This window comes from Mirounga angustirostris, unplaced genomic scaffold (assembly GCF_029215605.1).
Source record: "Mirounga angustirostris isolate CCGP_5_RB_7025 unplaced genomic scaffold, mMirAng1.0.hap1 SCAF_17, whole genome shotgun sequence".
Taxonomy (NCBI): Eukaryota; Metazoa; Chordata; class Mammalia; order Carnivora; family Phocidae; genus Mirounga; species Mirounga angustirostris.
This window is the reverse complement of record NW_026991725.1, coordinates 43,675,370-43,698,782: the sequence shown is the minus strand read 5'-3', so window position 1 is coordinate 43,698,782 and position 23,413 is coordinate 43,675,370. Positions and strand designations below refer to the sequence as shown.

The window sequence follows — 23,413 nt, the reverse complement described above, 5'->3', positions numbered from 1 at the left end:
TTTTTTAAAACCCTGCTATGTTTACCATGATGTCAAACACCTTTATTTCTTTTCTTTTAGTCTTTCTATTAAAGGGAAATAACAAATTAGAAGATATCCTGTGATTCTTTTAGATCATTCTAATTTTTGCCTATAGATTCTAGAACAAAGAGATCTTTATTTTTTATTTTTATTCTTATTTTTTAGTCAATTGCGTTTAAAATTTTTAATTTATTTTTTAAGTAATCTCTACACCCAACGTGGGACTTGAACTCAAAACCAGAGTGGGATGCTTCATCAACTGAGCCAGCCAGGTGCCCTCAAAGTGAGATCTTTTTCAGAGAACCCAGTCATTCATGATTCATGGAGGGTTTTTTTTTTTTTCTGTTGTGTTATTGTTGTTTTTGTAAATCTGAAAACTAAGTGTTTTTTGTTTTTTTGTTTTTAAGATTTTATTTATTTGACAGAGAGTGAGCACACAAGCATGGGGAACAGTGGAGGGAGAGGGGGAAACAGGCTCCCTGCTTAGCAGGGAGCCTGACACGGGGCTCAATCCCAGGACCCTGGGATCCTGACTCGACCCGAAGGCAGACGCTTAACCATCTGAGTCACCCAGGCGCCCCGAGATAGCTAAGTGTTTCACATATATTCCTTGTAAATAATGGTTAAAAATTTTTCTGGGTGAAATGACCAGAGTTGAGAGGGACTCTCAAGATATCTTTGCATAGGTTGGTGAATCTCATACCTCTTCTTCATCTTTTAGAAATACTTGGGTGTTGCACGGGGAAGGGTGAGGTTTGGCTCTAAGTTTCGGTGACCCAGATGCTGAAAGACTGCAGATGTTAGTCTCAGTTAGAGGTCAGGAACTTACTAGTCTGTGCAGTAACCACCTTGTTTCATTTGTGACAGATAATTCGTGTCCAGTCCCCAGATGGGGTGAAGCGGATCACAGCCACAAAGAGAGAAACAGCCGCAGCGTTTTTGAAAAAGGTAGTGGTGGCTTGGGTATTTGCATCTTCATCCTCTCCTGTTACTCCCTTCCCATCTGTACCTTCCCTCTCCTCCTCAGTCCTTGATTCTGCCCACTCCCTAGTTTACAGTGTCTTGCATTGCTCTTCTCTCACATGACTGGATTGATCCAGGGTCAGATTGCATCACAGTTGACCATGGCTTACAGCTGTGGTGGCCAAAAAGAGTTGTGTGTAAGAGTAGTTCATGAGACTAGTACTTAGGAGAATGAAAAATTGGAAAAATTAGAGAGTGAAGGACTTGAATTGTCCATCAAAAGAGAAATGTTAAAAATACGTATAGAGTAATCCCACTTTATTCTTAGAAAATTAGAGCCACAGGGGGCGCCTGGGTGGCTTAGTTGATTAAGTGTCTGACTCCTGGTCTCAGCTCAGGTCATGATCTCAGGGTCCTGGGATCGAGCCCCACGTCAGGCTCCATGCTTAGCACGGACTTTACTTCTCTCCTTTTTCCTCTCTTGCCTGCGCGTGTGTGTTCTCCCTCTCTCTCTCTCTCTCTCTCTCAAATAAATAAAAATAAAGAAAATGAGAGCCACATACACAGATCTGTTGTGAATTTACAGAATGTAATGTAAAAGAGCACAGCCAGACTTAAAAAGGGTAACCCTGGGAGGAGAGCCCTGTAGTAAGGAGTGGCTTAGGCTTTATACCTCATAGCAGAGATCAGTAAACTATGGTTTGTGGGATGACCTCCTATTCTTCCCCCTGGCACACAGATTGCATTTCCCTGACTTTTTTTTTTTTTTTAAGATTTTATTTATTTACTTAGTCATGGGGGGAGGGGAGGGGCAGAGGGAGAAGGAGAGAGAATCTCCAGCAGACTCTGAGCTAAGTGTAGATTCCAGTGTGGGGTTCAATCTCATGACCCTGAGATCATGACCTGAGCCGAAACCAAGAGTTGGTCACTTAACCGACTCTGCCACCCAGGTGCCCCCTATTTTTGTAAATAAAGTTTTGTTGGAACGTAGCCACACTCACTGGTCTAGTTATTGTCTGGCTGCTTTTGCGCTCCAACAACAGAGCTGAGTAGTTGTGACAGAGACGGTATGGCTTGCAAAGCCAAAAATATTTACTGTGTGGCCCTTTCCAGAAAAGGTTTGCCAACCATTACTTTTTATAGTCTGTGTTATTTGAATCTGTTGCAAACAGGTGTTACATTTGTAATAATAAGTGTTTCTCATTTTCTGTTTTTGTTTTTGTTTCTCATTTTCATAAGCACATACAAGCTTTGGGGTTATGGACTTTCAGAGCCAGAGGGAATCCTAGGTGTCATGGAGTCCAGTCTTTTTATTTTCACAAAGGTGGAAACTGAAGGCCTAGGAAGTAAAGATACTTGCCAAGGATCACTGGGTTGCGGTCTAAGCCACAACACTTACTTGGGAAATCTGGTTCCTAAAAGGTAGTTGCTATCATGCTTGCCATAGCACTGCTTGTGGGGCGTATTTATAAGAATAAGAGAAAAAAGAATTAGATGCAATAGGCACCAGAGTGGAGGGTCTCTGAGTCTTTAAGAAATTTGTAATTTCCTACTCTTTGCTCTTTGAGTAGCCGCTGACTGTGGCCCGCTTGCTCCTAGAGATGGTGCTAGGGTATGGTGCATGCTGGAATTTATGAGAGATCATCTGAGACCGAGACGAAGCATCAACGCATTGTCTATTGCTTAGATAATTGTGTGGATAAACACCAGGCATCAGAGGACTGCATGCAGTTCTTTTTTTTCTCTGAGGCTTTGGGGTAGGGAAATTTCTTTTCCTTTTTTTTTGATAGGGAAATTTATTATTATTTTAAATCTTTTATTTATTTGAGGGGCGCCTGGGTGGCTCAGTCATTAAGCATCTGTCTTTGGCTCAAGTCATGATCCCAGGGTCCTGGGATCGAGCCCCACAGCCCTACATTGGGCTCCTTGCTCTGCGGAGCATCTGCTTCTCCCTTTGCCTGCCACTCCCTCGCTTGTGCACGTGCACACTCTCTCTGACAAATAAACTATTTATTTATTTATTTTTAAAGGTTTTATTTTATTTTTTAAAATATTCTTCTTCTTTACCTGACAGAGAGAGAGAGACAGTAAGAGAGGGAACACAGCAGGGGAGTGGGAGAGGGAGAAACAGGCTTCCCGCCGAGCAGAGAGCCTGAAGTAGGGCTCGATCCCAGGACCCTGAGATCATGACCTGAGCCGAAGGCAGACGCTTAACGACTGAGCCACCCAGGTGCCCCTAAACGAATTTTTAAAGTAAAGTAATTTCTATACCCACCGTGGGGCTTGAACTCACAACCCTGAGATCAAGAGGTGTGTGCTTCTCCAGCTGAGCCAGCCGGGCGCCCCCAGTCTAAACCATTTTAAGACTACAGTTCAGTCGTGTTAAAGTACATTCATGTTATGCAGTCATTACTACCATCCATTTCCAGAACCTTTTCATCTTGCAAATCTGAAACTGTGTGCATCAGACAGCAGCTCCCCTTTTTTTCCCTGCCCCCAGTCCTTGGTAACTGCCTTCGTATTTTGTGTCTTTATGACTCCTTCAGGTATCTTACTAAGTCGACCATACTCCTCTTCAATAATTGGTAATTTGGCTGTGCATGTGCATAAGTGGGCCTGAAGCAGACCTGTGGGCTGACCGCTGTGAACGTGCCGGCTCCAGCTTGCTGGGCCCACGTTTGAAGCCTCGATCCTGCTTTACTATGTGGCTTATGCCCTCTTAGGGATTGCTGTTTGCAAGTATGAGGAGATGGGTGACGTTGAGGAGATCTCACAGAGTTTTGGAGTTGTCGGTTCTTTCGAGACAATCTAGCGCTGCTCGTTCTGTGGCCCATCGGACTCTCAGCCCTTCGCGGACAGTCTTCTGCCTGTCTTGCTCAGCAGCAGCTCCCCTTCCTCAGCTCACTGTGTCGGGCTGCTGTCGCTCCCCCGCGTGGCCTAGAGGATGGCTTTGTCCTGTCCTCACTGACCTCAGCAGTCTGTGACCCGCTCCGTTCTCCTTATATTTAATTTTTTTTTTTTTTAAACCACGAAGTAAAATACATACTAAGAAATGCTTGAAAAATATGGACAAATGACTGATGGTGAAGCAAACACATAGGTCAAGGAGGGGCATGGTGGGTGCCGCAGAGCCGGTCAGCCTTCCCCCCTCCCTCACTGCCTCCGGCGTTGACGAGGATGGCTTCCCCCTTACCTGTGTTGTGCCACCTCAGCGTGCATTCCTAAACCCTAAACTGCACTTTTGCCTGTTTTTGAATTTAACGTGAATGGAATCCTGCTATGTGTTCTTTTTTGTTACCTTTAATTGTAAGTGTATTAATTTCATTCCATGCTGTGTTTCTGGTTTTATTACATCAGTTATACACAAAGTTTACCTCAGGTGTGAATATAAGGTTTTTAAGATTTTTAAGATCTATTTATTTATTTGAGAGAGAGTGTGAGAGTGTGCGTGGGGCGGGGGCAGAGGGAGAAGGAGAGAGTCTTAAGCAGATTCCTCAGAGCTCAGTCTCCTGACCCTGAGATCATGACCTGAGCCGAAATCAGGAGTTGGACGCTCAAGCGACTGTGCCACCCAGGTGGCCCCGTTTTTAAGATTTTAATGATGCTGTTGTAAGACTCTGCTAAGATTTTTTTTTTTAATGGTTGCTGCCCTGTGTTAGATTCCTGTGTCTTCAGATAAAGAACTCAAAAGTTCATAGAAGCAGTTATGGTCATGGGAGTAGCATAAAAAAGTAATAATCTATTTCTGGATCTCAGAAGTGGGATTCCACACGTCCAGTCCTAATGCTGGCTGTCATATTTGAGAATGCAGCTAGGGGCGCCTGGGTGGCGCAGTCGGTTAAGCAGCTGACTCTTGGTTTCGGCTCAGGTCATGATCACCTGGTCATGAGATTGAGCCCCAAGTTGGGCTCCGTGCTCCGCGTGGGGTCTGCTGGAGATTCTCCCTCAGCTCCTTCCCCTGTGTGCTCTCTTGCTCTCTCTCGTGTGCGTGTGCGTGCGTGCGCACTCTAAGATAAATAAATCTTTAAAAAAAAAAAAAGGCAGCTGTATCTTAGTCCTCCTGGGGAGCATAATCGTCATGTGGTCCCAGGGGACTTACCTTTATACAAAGGGCTGGCCCTACAACAGCCCCTTCGCCATTTTGGAAACTCCTTTTCATCCTGGGAGTAATGTGGTAGCTTTCATGAAGCTCACACTTCTGGCGAAAGCTTTCTCGTTTTTGGAAATAGCCTGCAGGGTGTCGAGTACAGAAAAACACGATGCGTTTGCAGAATAGCTGAAATGCCGCAATTGGTTAATTTCAGTTTATATCTAAGCTATTTCAGAGAAAAGCCAAAGACATTATTTTTATTCTTTAGTCGTAACTTTTTTTGCAGTCAGGAATACAAATTTCATGGTCTTAATTGGCTGATGCTTTATTTCATTAATGCCACTTTTAGCTTGGGACAAAAATACATGGTATCAAATACTTATTTTATTATTTTATTTATTAATTTTGTAAAAGATTTTATTTATTTATTTGGCAGAGAGAGACACAGAGAGAGAGGGAACACAAGCAGGGGGAGCGGGAGAGGGAGAAGCAGGCTTCCTGCGGAGTAGGGAGCCTGACGAGGGGCTCGATCCCAGGACCCTGGGATTATGACCTGAGCTGAAGGCAGACGCTTAACGACTGAGCCACCCACCTGCCCCTCAGATACTTATTTTAAGTTCATTTAAGATCTTGTTTTATTTTTATTTATTTTTTTAAAATAAATTTTTTTAAAAACTTCAGAATTTTTTCTTTTTTAAGATTTTATTTATCTGACAGAGAGACGGCAAGAGACGGAACACAAGCAGGGGGAGTGGGGGGCGCCTGGGTGGCTCAGATGGTTAAGCGTCTGCCTTCAGCTCAGGTCATGATCCCAGCGTCCTGGGATCGAGCCCCGCATCGAGCCCTGCATCGGGCTCCCTGCCCAGTGGGGAGCCTGCTTCTCCCTCTCCCTCTCCTTCTCTCCCCTCTCCCTGCCCATGCTCTCTCTCTCTCTCTGTATCTCTGTGTCTCAAATGAATAAATAAAATCTTTAAAAAAATAAAAAATAAAAAAAGAAAGTAAATCAATTCATTTATTAAAAAAAAAAAAAAAACAAGCAGGGGGAGTGGGAAAGGGAGAAGCAGGCTTCCTGCTAAGCAGGGAGCCCAATTTGGGGCTTGATCCCAGGACCCTGGGATCATGACCTGAGCTGAAAGCAGTTGCTTAACCAACTGAGCCACCCGGGTGCCTCAGATTTTTTAAAACTTTTAAGTAATCCCTACACTCGTGGGGCCTGAACCCACAACTCCAAGATCAAGAGTTACACACTCCACTGACTGAGCCAGCCAGGCGCCCCAAATCTTGTTTGTTTTAAGGACTATTTCTTATTATCACTTTGAGAATTTCAGAATGACAAGGTGGAGTTATTTGTAATCCATTCATTTAACATCAGTAGGAAATAAGGTTAGTATGTAAAGCTAATCATTAAATCAACTCTTTTTTCTCATAGTAAATAAATAGTAGGTTTTATCAGTAATTCCACATTAAAGGAGAAACGAGCTGAAAAGCAACAGGTAGAACTAGGCATAAATGGTATTTGGTTGACTCAGGGAAACACGCAGAGCTCCTCTCCGGTCTCATCCCTGACTTGCATTGTCTCTGTCAGAATTCTCATGACACCCCTCCCCCCTTTATTTATTTCTCTATTTATTAATTCTTTATTCAAGTATAGTTGACTGTACTTCTCTTTCGAAAACCAGTCACAGAACATTTAATGTGAAGGTTTCAGATTGTGTAGTTCAGAGCCCTTGTCCTAGTCTCTGCCTTATGTGTTCTTCTGGTGTTTTCTCTGGCTCTGACTAGGTCTGGTGTCTTGTTCCTCAGCCTGAAGAATGTCTCCTGCCATTTACCGAAGTGGAGGCTTGCTGTTGACACACTCCCTCAGGTTTTGTTGGCCTGAAAACGTTTTCAGTTTGCCTTTGTATTCAAGGGGTATTTTTGCCAGATACAGAATTCTGCGTTGACAGATTTTTATTCCCTCTCAGCACTTTGAAGATGTCATTCCATTGTCTTCTGGTCTCCATTGATCTCTGGCTGTCAGCTGTTTGACCCTGATGCATGCACTGAGGGATCATTTTTTTTTATGTATCCCACTCGGGGGTTGCTGAACTTCCTGGATTTGTTACTCTGTGTTAGTCATCACGTTTGAGGTTTTCAGCCATTTGTTCTTCAAATACTTTTCAGTCCTTTCCTTATTTTATTGTCCTTAGGATCATTAGATATTGTCCTAGGAGTTCTTAAGGTTCTCTTCATTTTTCTTTCAAATTTCCATTTTCAGATTGTGCAGATTCTCGTAATTTGTCTTCAGGCTGATCGACTCCTCCTTCTGCATCTCCCGTCTGCTGATAAGCCCATCCAGTGCTTCCTTTTCCATTACTGTTTCCTGTGGTAGAATTTTTATTTGATTCCATTTTATCGTTTGTTTCTCTGCTGAGACTCCTGGGTCTCTTCATGTGTTTGCCGTTACTCTGATGACCCCTGAATGTTGAGCTACAGCTTGGACTCTTCTCCCGGCCCCAGACTCAAATGCTGACTGCCTGCTGATGTTTTCCCCGGGGTGCCGGGCACCATCTCAGTGTCGGTGTTGAAGGGAACGCCTGACCTTCCCTTAGGTCTTCTTCCTCCTTCACCTCTTCTGTGCTTTTTTACTGGTGTGGCCTTCCTCCCAGTTCTCAAACCAGAAGTCTGAACACCGCGCTGATGCCCTTCCTTTCCCTCAGTCCATTCTGCCCCTCATCCCACATTGGCAAGGGCTGTTGATTATAAGAGCTGGAAGGTGTGCTCCTCCCTCCATCTCCGCTGGCCTGGCCTTGTCTGAGCCTGTCTCTGGGCTGCACAGCCGGCTCTCCTGTTCCCTCTTCCCACTTTCAGCAGAGTGTCAATGAGAAGTTAGCCTCCTAGCTTGGCCACCCCCTGCCGTCAGCCCCTGTGGCTTCCATGGCTCCTGGGCTGGAATGCAGACTCCTCCTAGCCCACACGGTCCTGTCTGCCTCGCCATTCTTGTCTCTTAACCGTTTCCTTCTTGCGGGCTGGGCTCTGGCCTGACTGGCCTCTCTCTTCCCAACCCCTTCCTGCCTCTCGGCCTTTGTGCTTGCTCTTCTTGCCTGCACTATTCTTTCTCTGCTCTGTGAGTAGCCCCCTTAGTCTCCTCCTCTGGGGCGCTGCTCGGACGTGCTCCTCAGAGACCTTCTCTGTCCTCCTGTCCAGAGTGGCCTCTCCCATGCTTCTCTCTATTCCTTTCCTGCCTGGTGCTTACCTGCACCTGTGGTTCTCGTCTGTTAGCTCTCTCTCCCCCATCTGATGCTGAGGCCCTCCATGGCTGGAACCTTGTCTGTTTTTATTCATTGTGTTCTGAGCATAATGGAGGTGGCACATGGGACTGCTTACTGTTTGTGGAGTCAGCGAGTGAGTGTTTGCGACACCTGGTGCAGTGCCTGGGTGTGGGTACTTGTTGTCAGGACTGACTTGGTGGCACCATTCTTCACTTCTGTTTTTCTTCTCTTAGGTTTCAAAATTGGAAATTTTTTAAAAAATTTTATTTATTTGAAAGAGCATGAGCAGTGGGGAAGGGTAGAGGGAGAAGCAGGCTTCCTGCTGAGCAAGGAGCCTGATGCAGGACTCGATCCCAGGAGCCTGGGATCATGACCTGAGCTGAAGGGAGATGCTTCACCAACTGAGCCACCCAGGCGCCCCTGGAATTGGGTTTTTACAATTGATTCCAAAAGTAGAAATTAAACTTTCCAGATACAGCCATGACTTTTGTTTGCCTCAGACTCTTAAATGTGTCATATAGTCTTCTCATTTACACAGAGCTTTGCTTCTGTTCGGCCACTTTCCTCATTTTACTTGACATCTGTGTGGGCAGTACAAATTTCCTCACAAGAGAAAATCGCAAGAGAAATTTGGTTCCCGAGGAGCAGTTTCTAAATTTAGTGAGCGTTGTTCTAATATCATTTGATGTATATGTGGCCAGAGTAGTGATACTCAAATATTTGTTTCAATATCTGTTTTTTTGGGGCTTGTTTTAGGTTGCAAAGGAGTTTGGCTTCCAAAATAACGGCTTCTCAGTTTACATCAATAGAAACAAGACTGGAGAGATAACCGCATCGTCGACTAAATCCCTCAGTCTGCTCAAAATCCAGTAAGTGCTGTGAGGGGGCGACAGGGAGCGGGAGCGGATGACCGCAGGGCCCCCCGAGGCTGCTCGGCTCTGCCCGGTTTCCCCTTGACACCACCGTATTTCTTGTGGGGTCGTCAGCAGTCACGCTGAATGTGCCGCTCCTTTTGTGCTGAGCTGATTGACTCGCAGGCTGTGACGTGTGTCACTGAGTGGGGAGAGTTATGGGCTCGGGGGCTGTGTGCAGCTGCACGCCCAGCCCCTTCTCTGCAGGGAGGGACCTTGAACGGAGCTGTGTGCGGTTCCGCCTCGGGACTGCTTGCTGGGTCGGAGGGGCTGTTGCCCACACGATATTTCGTGGTGGCGTGACCCCCTCGAGCTCCTCCGAGGCGGTCAGTCATGTCAGTGGAGTGTCCAGGATGTAAAGACCTCCTCCTGCAGCCGCTCCCTGTTCTTGTAGTTCAGCTGGAGCGCAGCCACATCATTCGTCTGCGCGCATCCCTGCTGCCGGGGGAGAGCTGAGCGATGGTGGCACGGGTGGCATGGACTGCAGAGCCGAATGTGTTTGCCGCTTGGCTCTTTACAGAGGAGGTTTGCGGGCTCCTGTGCAGCCTGTGTGCGCACTTGTGCTCGCATACCCGTGACTGTGGTCCTCGGCAGCGGGCTCGGCGCCCTCCTGTCCGGGCGGGGGCAGCACGGCTGCTGCGGCCACTGCTGGCTCCTCGCGCTGCACTTCGCTGGCAGCCGGCCAGGCGCCTGCTTACCAGTCACAACGGTGGGCTCTCTTGACAATCGGTGTGGTCATTTTTAGGTTCGCAAATGAGTACATCTGGGAAGAAATACGCAGTTAGGGCAGTCATTCATTTGTTCCTCAACAAATATTTGCTGGGCACCTGCCACTTGCCTATCTCTGTAATTAGCGAAAGCTTTTCATCGTTGTTGACGTCGTCTGAGGTATAGCCTTCCTTTCAGCTTGTAAAGAGCTTTTGCATCTTGAGAATCATTTCTCGCGAATGTTACGTGGCTTGTGTTCATACTCCACCACTCAGCGCCGTGTGCCTGGGGAAGTTATTTAACCTCACTGGGCTTCGCCAGCCACGTCTGCAGGCGGGTGGCAGTGCCGCCTGCACATGGTTGCACAGTGCCTGCACGTGGGGCACCATGTGGGGCAAGCTTGCGGAAGATGAGAGCTGTGTGTTTGAAAACTATTTTGATAGAAGATACGAGCAAAGGAGGTTACAGACACCTCTGAGAGAAGCCATCGAACTGTAGCGCTGTCATACTGGTGTGTCCCAGAGGGGTAGGACGGCTCAGACATCCCGAGGGGGCACTTGGAGGGCTGTCTTCCTGAGTCACCCTTGAGTGTGTCTTTCCAGCGATAGTCGTAATACTTCTCGACCGGCTTGGGTCTACCCTTGAGGGCTACGTTTGTCTTACCTTAAGGGTGTCTGGAGGAGGCAGTGATGTTCCTCTCCTTGAGCTTGGCATTGGTCTCTCTCCACTTCTGGCTTCTCTGGCCGCAGTTCGGTCTGCTGTATTCTGTTGTTCGCTTATAGGTGATCTTTTCTTTTCCCCCCTCCGGCTGCTTTTAAGATTTTCTGTTTCTGTTGGGGTCCTACGGTTTCTGTCTGACTTGTCCAGGTATGGATTCCTGGTTTGTTTGTTTAATCCTACCTAATGGATAGTGTATTTTTTTTATTTTTTTAAAGATTTTATTTATTTATTTATTAATAATTTTTTTAAAGATTTTATTTATTTATTTGAAAGAGAATGAGAGAGAGAGCACATGAGAGGGGGGAGGGTCAGAGGGAGAAGCAGACTCCCCGCCGAGCAGGGAGCCCGATGTGGGACTCCATCCCAGGACTCCAGGATCATGACCTGAGCCGAAGGCAGTCGCTTAACCGACTGAGCCACCCAGGCGCCCCAAGATTTTATTTATTTATCTGACAGAGAGACAGTGGGAGAGGGAACACAAGCAGGGAGAGTGGGAGAGGGAGAAGCAGACTCTCCACTGAGCAGGGAGCCCAACGCGGCGCTCGATCCCAGGACCCTGGGATCATGACCCGAGCCAAAGGCAGACACCTAACGACTGAGCCACGCAGGCATCCCGGATAGTGTGTTTTCTGTACCTGCAGATCAGGTCTGGAAAATTTGTGGCCATTATCTCTTTAAATATCACTTCTCTCCCATTCTCTTTGTTGTTTTAGGGATTATATTTTTCACTTTTAAAATATTTGATTTCTTTTCAAACCTGGCTATTAGCTCCGTGTGCTCAGGGGGGCTGCATTGCTCACACTGGCCTTCTGGGCTTCCATTGAGGACTGCTGGGCTCCTTGGGGCTCTGCCTTGGCCCATCACACGCGTGATGCTTCCCTCTTGGGTCTCAGGGTGTCTGAGGTGGTCTGTCTCCCCCAGGTGGAATCAGAGTGGCACTGTTGTCAGAGCTGTCCGTGTGTTGTCTGGCCTGACTGTGTGGGGGGGGATTTTGGAAGATTTACCCGAATCTGTGGCCCCTGCCACCCTGCTTCTCAGAAGCCCCTGTCATTTTGGGCGGCCTCTCGTTGCTTATGCTCTTTCCATCCCATTTCCATTGAACACTTTGTAGACGTTTATATTCCACGTCTTGCAGTTCCAAATCTGAAGTCCTTGGAACTCTAATCCTGTTACTGTTGTGTCTGCCCACTCTTGTGCATGGTGGCTCGGTTCTCTTGTACATTTGGTGATCCCTTTTTGAGAGCTTGTAATGACCAAACCTGGTTGTAGGGAGTCAGGCCGGTGGCTTTTCTGTGGGGGAAGCTTGCACTTGCTTCTTTTGGCACAGGGGGGCGCTGTGGACCCGGCACTCCCTCCAGTTACTTTCTGTCTGGGCTTCCGGAGCCAAGTAGCATCCCTAGTTCCACCCTGGGTGCGTGGCAGAGCAGACTCTCAGAGGGGACTGTTTTCCCTGCTGCGCAGTGGGCTCAGGAAGGCAGGATTCCTCCTTGGTTCCTATTTTCAGCTGGTCAGCAGCCTGCTTCGGGTAGGCAGGCCCACAGACTCGCCTCCTGTTGTCCATAAAATGACCGTGTAAGCCAAGCTCAGGGCTTCTGTAGGGCAGTGTTCTCTCGCCTTACTTTCCTTACTTTCGTTAGAGCTCCGCGGTGCATGTAGAGCGTAGCTATTAAAACTGATAGAGCAGCTGAGCCATGTATTCTATAGCTGGAGGGTGTTTAGGAATGTCTGGTCCGTTGCTAGAAACAGAAGTCTCTAGTTGCAGTTTGGCAGTTTTATCACCCCTAAATTATGGAAGAAAGAAGAGGAGAGAACAGACCTACTGAACAGCTACAGCCAAGCCTCTTAGTGTCCCGTGTCTTTGGTGTTTGTTCTCAAGGCCTGCCCCCCGCCCCCGCTTCAGTTTGTTGGGTTGGGGCTGCAGCAGGCTGTTCCTTCCGTGTGTGTGTTACTGACGGCAGTTAAGTATTTACCAAATGGCAGTGCTGCAGCTTTTCCTCCAAGACCGAGGTTGATTTTAGTGTTGTAGACCCTCTCTCTGGGTGTGGGAGCCCACGCTGCTTCTGTCCAGCACTCGGAAGCGGGAGCATCTCACGCCGTGGTCTCGTTGGTCTGGCTGTGGTAACCAGGTCCTGCAGTGAGTCAGCAGTGTGAATGAGCAAGGAAAAGAGCATGACTTACGTGGAAATGATAGAAAATCAAACACTGCTGTTCGAACTGTGAATTGTGCAGCCTGTTGGGAAAGCAGCACATCGGCGACATCAAAAACAAAACTCTCCTTCCAGCAGGGCCACTCCTGGAAATGTGCCCTGTAGAAGGAAAACCACACAGCTGCCTGTCCTTGGGCCTTTCCTCAAGTGCTCTTGGTGGTAGAAACCTGTTGGTAGCGCGCGTGCCCGTCCGTGTGGGAGCGCTGCTGTACGTGAGGGGTCGGGCTTGCTGCCGAGTGCTGTCCGGCCACTGGAAGCAGTGATTAGACGCAGACCCTGTGTTTGGTGGGATCTGGGGTGACGTATTGTTGAATGGGAAAAGCAAATGCAAAACGTTATGTCTTTGATAATCTCATTTTTGTCAACAGCGTCATACAATGTCTGTGTACACGTTGGGGGGGGGTGTGAGCGAAGAGAAAGAAGCGGAAGCCTGTGTACTAGGTAGATGAAGTGTCGGGGTGCTGAATAGTAGACGGTAAGGAATGAACGAGGAGAAGGAATGTCAATCCCAGAATGAGAAGCAGGAAGAACGCTGCCTGCAGGCCAAGTGTGTATGTTGTGGCCATATTTCATCTGTGTGGAATCCAATGGGCATATGGATGTTTTACAACTGTAAAAGAAAGTAAGTCACAGTTACAGAGAACCCGCTCTAACCTTTAGAACGCTAGGGAGCGTAGGAGAGATGTGAAGGGAGAATTCTGGTCTCTTACAATTAAGAGGCCTCGTTATTCAGGCTTTTAGGGAGGTTGGCGTTTGCCTCTTGGATGTCAGAGACCCTCACATGATGGTGAGCAGCTCCTCTGTGCAGCCTAGGTTGTAGGAGGATAGCAGGCAGGCCCTGCCCTGTGTTTGTTGTCTGATAGGCATGGAGATCTGCTGTTCCTGTTTCCCTCGGGCCTCGCTGGACCCTCCTCGGAAATGGAGACGTCGGCCCCGCTGGGGCTGAAGGCCTACGGTGCTCCCAGCGTGGTGGAGGATGAGATCGACCAGTACCTCAGCAAGCAGGACGGGAAGATTTATAGAAGCCGTGACCCACAGCTGTAAGTCTCTGTCGGGGTCCGGTCCCAGTTGTGCTGGGACTTTAGTGGCTCAGGAGGTGAGATGTTTGAAACGTGCCCTGTTTGAGTATCTACTGAAGAAACACAAGCTTTGAGTTTGGCGCATCGGGCTTTAGCAGGTGTGCGGGGGGGCAGGAGTAGGGAAGCGGGGACGAGGTGATGCTAGGCACCCACCAGTGCAAGGTGCTTGTTCAGGTCACCTTGTGGGATTACAGTCAGGAAATGCCAGCATCATATATGCAGTGCATTCTTCCCATTCTCTTCAGTGGCTGCTTCATGTGCTGAACGTGCTGCTCCTTCTTTGAATATTTACCCTTCACCTAGGGTTATGTGAAATGGTTATGCTGGGGTACGTTTCTGTATTTGTGATTTTTTGCAGTTCTTTTTATTAAAAAAATTTTTTTTTTAATTTTTTGAAGATTTACTTATTTATTTGTTTGACAGAAACACAGCGAGAGAGGGAACACAAGCAAGGGGAGTGAGAGAGGGAGAAGCAGGCTCCTCGCTGAGCAGGGAGCCCGATGCGGGACTCGATCCCGGGACTCCGGGATCATGACCTGAGCCAAAGGCAGTCGCTTAACCGACTGAGCCACCCAGGCGCCCCCAAAGATTTCTTTATCTTAGGGGGAGAGAGAGTGTGCACATGGCGCATGTGTGTGGGGGAGGGGCAGAGGGAGAGAGAATCTCCAGCAGACTCCCACTGAGCGTGGAGCTGGATGTGGGCTTGATCCATGACCCTGAGATCCTGACCTGAGCTGAAATCAAAGAGTTGGACGCTTCACCGACTGAGCTGCCCAGATGCCCCTGTAGTTCTTTTTGAAGAAACCGGTTAGAAACACCTGAGTTTACAGTCAGTGATGTGAAATGTCTGAGTGAAGGTGGTTTGTCTCTGCAGCAGAGCCTCTTGTAACCGCATCACTCTGTAAACGTGACAGGGTGCTGACATTGAGATGTTGGGGTTCTAAGTGCTGCATTAGCAACTTGTGTGTCTTAGATTCAAGAGCCCCAGATGGCGCTCTGCTGCGGCTGGTATGGAGCCGCATCGTGGCCATCGCTGTCAGCCCGCGTACCCCTTCCGTTTGTATTTCCTCCCAGGGAACCCATGCTGGCTCCCCCCGCCCCCCCCCGCCCCCCCCCCGCCCCCCCGTGATCTGTGTCTTGGAGGCCTCAGGAGGAGTGTTTTAAGAGGGTGCTTGTGTGCGTGTGTGCGTGCGTTCTGGCTTGCCGTCTGTAAGAGCCTGGCTGTTAGGAGACGCAGGCCATCTCTACTCGGAAGTGCGTCCAGGAGTTGTGACCCTATTTGGAAAAGGGTCCTGTCGAGCCCAGAGGGACAGCCGCTCAGCTTTCCCAGCAGCCATCACCGCCCTCCTCATCGGAGCACGTCGTGCTGCCACATCATACGTGTGGGGTTTCTACAGCTTCTCTGACTGAGGTCACTAAAACCCACAGAGCCAGGCGTCTTCGTGCTTTTCCCAAAACATGCACAAAATGGGTGTTTTCCAAACTGGAGTTAGTTCTGTCCCACTGACAAGGCTTTTTGCCACATCCACATCCCAACTTCCTCAGTGTTTACTTAACATCTGTTTAAATCAGTTTTAGTCCATTCACTTTTACTTTTATTTAGTGTCATCTTAAGCCGTTAATATCCATAGGTTTGACGTGCTGGACAGTTTTTTCTAATCTAAATCAGAATAAATACTAAATTATATTAAAATAAAAAATGCCCACATGGGCTCCTGGGTGGCTCAGTCGTTAAGCATCTGCCTTCAGCTCAGGTCATGATCCCAGGGTCCTGGGATCGAGTCCCGCATCGGGCTCCCTGCTCGGCAGGGAGCCTGCTTCTCCCTGTCTCCCTCTGCTTGTGTTCTCTCTGTCAAATAAATAAAATCTTTAATAAATAAATAAATAAATAAAAAGATAATTCCACACAGGTAGGGAAATACTCTATGAAGTGCGGCATATGTTACAAATACCAAAAACGTTGGGAGGCAGCAACAGGGGAGCAGGCGTACTAATGGCTGTGTGTCTCTCTTGCCCTGTGCTCTTAGGTGCCGACACGGCCCCTTGGGGAAATGCGTGCACTGTGTTCCACTCGAGGTGAGAGCTGGTGCAGCGGACGTTCTGGGCTGGCGGGAGGGGCTGCTCCCAGAGCACGTCGGTACTTCCCTGCGCCCTGCGCCCTCGCGCTGGGTCTCTTTGTTGCCCGGGGCCTCGCATTCCCACTCGTGCAAGCAGCTTCAAGAGGACGAACCTTTATTTGTGGGAGTGACCTTCGGGGTGGATTGTGAACGGCTGGAGCGTCTGTATTGCTGTGACCGAGGGGCAGCACTTAGAGTGGGCTCCCTGGACAGTCCTTTTAAAACCTGACACAAAGCTGGGGCTGGCGGTTTCTGTGCTCGGCATTGTTTTGATTTACTTTTCCCCGAGTCCTCCTGCTGATTCGTCCTGGTGAGATTGAGAGTTACCGTAATAATGCTGACTGGTAACTGGTGAATGCTGAATTTACAGCAGCAAGGCCAACCTGATTTTCTTCATGAGCCTCCTCTTCATCTTATGGGCTACTTTTTTTTTCCCCCCCAAATTTTCCTAATATTTACTTGACCTAGAGCATCTTTTATTTAATAGAGATTCATTTTAATCTTAGAAAGATAACTGGTACACAAAGAAACCTTTGGTTCTGACCTGGAGTGATAAGTGAGAACCAAGGGCCCGTCCTCTCCCACTGCCCTCCACGGTTGCTGGCTGGGTCTCTCCCTGCGTGCAGCAGCGGCTTGGCTGCCCGCCTCTCCTTGCCTCGAGACGCCAGCAGGTGCGTGACCGTACTGACTGTGTGTGTTTTGGCAGCCATTTGACGAGGACTACCTGAACCATCTTGAACCTCCTGTGAAGCACATGTCCTTCCACGCCTACATCCGAAAGCTGACCGGGGGGGCCGACAAGTAAGCAACTTGAGCGCAGTTAGGCTGTGCCGATGTGGCTTTGGCGTGTAGAAGTCCCTTTTATGTATCTGGCAGGTGTTGCTTAAAGCCTGTGAGCATATGAATGAGAAAAGCAAAGATCAGGGTCTGGGCACAGAGCACTTGAGTTCGTGACTTTTGGCACAGATTCTAGAAAAGGAACAGGGGCGGAGACTCTGACGCCCTGTTGTCGTCCACATGCCCAGCGTGTTGGGCAGATGCCAGGCTGGCAGTGGCCACGTGGAGACCCCTGGGGGAACATCCCAGACTTCTGCAGGCATGTGGTGCTCTGGCAACTTAGGTGTATGTGAAGGCAGATGAGATAAGATATGATGGTGGTCAGAGCTCATCCTCTGCTTTCCGGAAAAACTGAACCACCCCGTGGTGGTTATCTTGGCTCACCTATTCCACGGCCCCCATCCGCCCTTTGCCCTGGAGCTGGCCTCTTTACCGGCTTGATGTCACAGCCGTGGCAGGGGCTGGAGTAACCGTGCTGTCCCTGGCTGGGCCTCCTGGTGCCTCAGCGGGAACTGTCTACAGGCTCGGCCAGGTGGGCGGTGGGGCGGCCATCTCTCGGCTCCCCAAGTCCCCAAGTGCAGGCTGTGACAGTGGCTGGAGAGGGGCGAACTGAGGGCATTTTGATTTCTTTTAAACCATGTCAAGGACTTCCCTGTGCGACCCCTTTCTGTTGACTATACGACTATACGTTCACCTTCCCAGAAAGTGATGGACTTCATACCATTTTATAATTCCCATCAGTGCAGCAGGAGGAGATGGTGGCTGAACCCAAGTCAGCAACATTTTGTGAAGAATGTCATGTTGGCCTGATTATAGTTTTTCTCTGACAACCTGCTGACATCCTAAAATGGCTTTTTAAAAAAGTTAGACCACGAGAAAAAAATCCTACCAGAAACCCATTCTTGCCTGTCAGTGGGGTAAGCCATGGAACTTTCTGGACTATTGAACGAGTAGAGATTCGTTGTGCTGAAATCCGTCAGCCTTCCACCAGTCTGGGTCCAGGCCACAGTATCCCGTGGGGGCACACTGGCAGCTCTCGGTCCCGTGCAGGCTGGTGGTGGTCATTGCTTCCCAGGGGCCCGCAGGCCAGCATGCTGTTGGCCTGTGAAGATAGGATCGAATTCCTGGACCGTTTTGTGAGTGGGAAACTGGCAGAGGGTGAAGGCATCTGTGCGCATCCACCCCACATCGGGGTGGGGCCCTGGCTTCCTCACTGGATAGTCTTTATTTCAGCCAGAAGCTGGGGAAGATGTCTTCGCGAGGTACCCTCATCAGGGTTTCTCCTTGTGATTCAGAGTTTGTTTTTTTTTTACAAACATGTAAGTACTGGACTCATGATGTAGATGTTGCTTATAAGTTAATGAAACTTAAAAACAGGCTTTGTTTTCTGTCAGCGGTTCAGGTTAGATCAATAGGTGTTTAATAGTATCCTTGAAAATCTTCATGGGTGTTAGCGACAGACCTTGAAAATGGAGACTTTTTATAGGGCAACAGTTACGTATTTCTGCATAGTCTCCGTGTGCAGGACAGAAGCTGGGAGTTCACGATAGCAATTCTTAGCACATTCCCCTGCTGCTGCCTGCCACGTGCTTAGCTTCTTAGAACTTTGTTCTGGACGTGTAAGAGATTTGACATAGGATTTCCAGTCTCCTGCTAAAGTTTTCACTGTTGGGATGTTGAATTAATTAAGCTGCCTCTTCTTATTCAGGGGGAAATTTGTTGCCCTGGAGAACATCAGTTGCAAGATTAAATCAGGGTGCGAGGGACACCTTCCATGGCCTAACGGCATCTGTACTAAGTGCCAGCCAAGTGCCATCACGCTGAACAGACAGGTGAGATGTTCACTGTGTCCATCTAGACCGTAGATTTGTGTTCATGGCTCAGAAATGAAAATTTGCAGAAAAGCCCCTCCATGGAGGGACCCGCCCCTAGCAGAGCACACTTTCGGTGGTGAGTCCAAGTGCACTTCAGGTCGTACGCTGGAGAGGCTATTGGTGAGATCTCTAGCTATTGCATGCGTGGAGGGGGGAGTCCTTTGTTTTCTCTTTTGTCCGCTTGCATGGAGGCAGAACTTTCTTGGTGACTGTTTAAAATAACTTCGTGGTTGCACTTTGCCTTCTAAGAAATCATGGCTCTGGAAGCTGGTAACCAAACTGTCCTGGAGCCCCCTCAGAGCACCTGTCCAGGCCAGGTGAAGAAGGGAGCTGGGCTCTGGGAGGAGGAAGAGACCAGTGTCAGTGGCACGCAGTATTCTGGCCTCTTCCCCTCTGGTCTCTGTGCCCTTGAGGATCGCTCGCCTCGCCTTCTCTGTGCTACTGGCCCACATTTGCTCTGTAGAGAGTTCTCCACCGCCTTTGTGACTGCTTGGAAACTTGTCTCTTCCTTCTCCCTGCTCTCTCTTTTTGAAAACTAATTTTTGTGCTAGAGGTTGTGAAAACCTGCATTTTAGGTGAAATCCCAGTAAGATTAATCTGAATTAATTTATTGAGGAATCCCACCCCTACCCCACCCACCCTCTAGAATCTGAAATGGTCTTAAGGGCAGAGCACATTTTAAAACGTGTGTGCACGCACGTGTGCACACGTGTGTGTAAAGAGCTAGGTGGAGATTTATGAATGGCTTATACTAGAAAAGTAAGTTATTTATTTCCGACAGAGTGTATTCATTAGCCCGTTGTTTGCTCTACAGAAATACAGACATGTGGACAATATCATGTTTGAGAACCACACAGTTGCCGATCGCTTCCTTGACTTTTGGAGGAAGACAGGGAACCAGCATTTCGGGTATTTGTATGGACGGTATACAGAGCACAAAGACATTCCTCTTGGCATCAGAGCCGAAGTAGCTGCCATTTACGAGCCTCCTCAGGTAGGCGAGCACAGGCTTCCCAGTTCACGGGCCTCTCTATCACCTGGGCTCTGAAGTCTGTGCGGGACTCTCGTTTCAGACTTCGTTCCACTTCCTCTGCTCTGTCATTTGCCCGCGCACACACACACAGTGTCTGTTTCCTGAATTCCTGGAGGGTAAGCTCATAGTCCCTAAGTACTTCAGTGTGCATTTCCAGAGCATAGGGACGTTGTCTTACTGATAATAAGGACTCTTGCAATGTCGGTAAATTGAACATTGATGGAATATTTTAATCTGTTGGCTGTGTTCCACTTCTGTCAGTTGCCCCAAAGTGCCACAGGGACTGCTCCGTCCCTTGTAATTCTGTATCTCCTTCGCCCACGTCTGTGGTCAGCTGTCCCAGAAATGACAGAGTTAGAGGATCACAGGGTTACTCGTGTCCTTTATCCCACACCACACACACACTGTCTTAGAATGACTACCAAAATTACTACCAGTATAGGACTGAAAACAGTTTAAGGTGGGGTTTTTTGGGTTTTTTTTTTTTTTTTTTTTTTGGTGGAAGGAGGAGGATCCTCAGGGTGTGTCTCATGAGGGACCAGCAATCATATACTGTGTTTTAAAGTCACTTGGAAGGTGCTCTCTGTGTGACTATGCCACCACCTAGGTAACACATTTATGTTCATTTGTTTTATTTTTGGTATTTAGGGATTGATTTTTTTTTTTTAAGATTTTATTTATTTATTTGCGAGACAGTACAAGCAGAGGGAGAAGCAGGTTCCCTGCTGAGCAAAGAGCTCGCTGCGAGACTTGATCCCAGGACCCCAGGATCATGACCTGAGCCTAAGGCAGATGCTTAAGGACAGTTGCAAGATTCCGTAGGTCTGGGGTGGGGCCAAGGATTTGCATTGCTAATAGCGTTCACATTCCTATTGCAGGTCTGGGGAATCACACTTTTAAGAAGGACAGCCCTACACAATTAACTACCCATTCATAAATACATTGTGTAATCTACTGATCCACCCAGGCGTCCTGGGATTGATTTTTTATATATGTATTTGTTGTATAGTTCTATGAGATATTTACGTGGTACGTTTCATCACATATATGTACATCATATATATATATCATATGTATATATCATATGTATTATATATATATATATACATATATGTACTGTTCATTACAAAAGTGGAAACCATAAACATGGAATTCTAGTCCATGATGTGCATGGTGAAGTACTTGGGAGGGGTGCTTGTGTGTGCAGTTTACTATGAAGTACAACGGAAAACTAAGAGGGCTTGGGGTGATTAGAGGGGTGGATAGAGTAGAGTGTGGCCAAATCTAGATAGCAGGTGTGTGGGTCCTCACTGAGAAATTCTTTAAACTTTGCTATATGTTTGAAATTTGTAGTTAAAATGTTGGAAAAGAAAAAAAATTTTGCATGCTTCCAAAGTCAGATCTACAAACAAGGTACCCCCTTCTTCCTGTCCCTCTCTTTCCAGAATGTTTGGTGTAGACTACTAGAGTTTAAGTTTTTAAAATATAAGCAAATATATAGATATTCATACCACTCTCCTTCTTTCTTTGGGTGTATGCCATACCATACTCGCCTTGGTCACTTTACAACTGTGTTCTGTGAATCACCCCATGACTTCTTAAGTAAACCAGGGTCTGAAAGGGCAGGCCCCGTGGCTGCTGGCTGGGGTGCCGGTCCGTGGCTCCCACACACATGCCATTGTCTCCCTGGCTGCACTGATGCAGAGCTTGAGTGTGGTCTACTCCCCTTGGCCAGTTTCCATATTTACTGAGAGCTGTAGAGGAGGTGTTTGAGGGAGGCCTCCTGTGGTGGTTCATTTAAAAGGGGACACTAGGTGGCGGTGGAGACCCTGCCAGAGTGTCGGGGTTGCCTAACCGCCAGGGCACTAAGTGTGCTCTGTAATGATGGAGCTGCTTTTGGAAGCACAGTTTATTCAAATTCAGTTTTGTAGAGGGCGTCTTTCATGAGGAGTTTCAGCAGTCGTGCTAGGAGTATGATCGAATAAAACACAGAGACAAACCTCTGGCGTCCAGACCACGAATGGCACCACCAGAGCTCCCAACGTGGGAATCCTGAAGGTTGGAACCATTGACGTCCAATAACCTGCAGCTCATTAGAAGTTGAAGCTCATGCTGCCACGGGTCATGAAACCAGATCCTTAGATTTGTTCTGAGTTTGTGATGTGACCTGTGCTCTGGAGGTATTAATGATCTCCATTTTGCTAATACCCAGCAACGGAAAGTTCTTTTGTTGTTTTGCCAGAATCTGACTCATTTGCAAGGATGTACCCAATTAGTATAACTTGGTTTGGGATTACCTTCATTTTCCTATTCCTCTGGCCGGGGTTTCTGCTAGGTATGATACTTACTATTAGTGACCCTTGAAGTGCATTTCAGGGCAGATGAAGGATTTCGGTAAGCTTTGTCCACTGCAGGAAGTTGGGGTCCTGTGGCCGGTTTAGGTTGCATGTGAGCCAGTCAGAGTCCAAGCCCGCCTGCTGCCCCGAGCCCAGTGCTCTGCCCATCCACCAGCAGGTTGCTGATTCCAGGTGCCTTTTCCATTCCTCTGTCATCCCCCACTCAGCACCTTGCCTGTGAAGCACAGCACTCCCCTGCAGGAGCTTTTCCCAGCCTGTTTTCTGGAAACAAATGTTACCATACAGCTGGAATCTTGCCTTATGTACCCAAACCTGTTTGGAAGGAAACTGTTTATCCGAAGGAGTTTTGAAACTGACTTTCCCCAATGAAGGAACCCCCCCAAAAAATGTGTAGACAGCCTTCCTCAGTCCTGAGAGCAACCACACACTCGACGAGAGGCGGTGTGATGTGAACCAGCCTGAGTGTCACCATCTTCTTGTCCTGAGTCTTGATTGGAAAGCACACTGTAGCCTGAGGAGGGGCAAAGCCTGGAGGGCTCGGACTGTGTTTTATCTGGATGTCAACCTTTTTCTGCTGCCATAATTCTCCTTTTTGGCAAGGGAATCCCCTTGGGATTCCTGAGCCAGAATTCGAGTGGGATGGCTGTGGGCTCCTCTGAGTCTGTCTTCTCCCTTTACTGCCCCAACAGATTGGCACACAGAACAGCCTGGAGCTTCTGGAAGACCCGAAAGCTGAGGTGGTGGATGAAATTGCTGCCAAGCTTGGCCTGAGGAAGGTACTGAGGCATTCTGCTGGCCTTTGAATGGGGGACCAGGGCTCTCTGTTGGGGACATCCAGGTGGGCGACATGGCCAGGCCCTGTCTGGGACTGAACTCCCAGCTGCCCGAGGTCAGGTGTGGGCCCAGCATGTTGTAATGCCTGCTTGTGTTTTCTGGGCGCTGTAGCTTTTATGTTCCTATTTCAGATCCAAGGATTCGAAATAGAATGAGACTATTTCTCTGATTTAAAGTAAAATGAAAACAAGTGATCCCTGTGCTGGGACTGTTTTTGTTGAAATCGTCCTGCCCCACTTCCTGAGGACAGCTTTAGAGGGTGGAAGAAAGAGGCAGCAGGACTCAGACCCCTTCTTCCTGCCCAGGAAGGAGCCTCGCTGCTGCGCTGTGTGTCCTGCCCGCACACCGAGGCCCGGCCTCTTAGGGGAGCCCTCCCTTCATGTGTCCTTGTCGCCTGTTCATTTTCTGCCC

The 23,413-nt window shown here is 48.2% G+C and overlaps 1 protein-coding gene across 2 annotated transcripts in view; it reads left to right on the top strand.

Moving 5' to 3' along the window:
* NPLOC4 (NPL4 homolog, ubiquitin recognition factor) overlaps window positions 1-23,413 on the top strand; it is a 59,020-nt gene that overhangs the window by 3,183 nt on the left and 32,424 nt on the right. For both annotated transcript variants that reach the window (XM_045888278.3, XM_064583702.1), the window contains exons 2-9: window positions 889-969; window positions 9,082-9,194; window positions 13,735-13,911; window positions 15,978-16,026; window positions 16,774-16,868; window positions 18,613-18,736; window positions 19,593-19,772; window positions 22,858-22,944. In XM_045888278.3, the coding sequence (XP_045744234.1) occupies window positions 889-969; window positions 9,082-9,194; window positions 13,735-13,911; window positions 15,978-16,026; window positions 16,774-16,868; window positions 18,613-18,736; window positions 19,593-19,772; window positions 22,858-22,944 (906 nt within the window). The remainder of the gene's footprint in view (window positions 1-888; window positions 970-9,081; window positions 9,195-13,734; window positions 13,912-15,977; window positions 16,027-16,773; window positions 16,869-18,612; window positions 18,737-19,592; window positions 19,773-22,857; window positions 22,945-23,413) is intronic.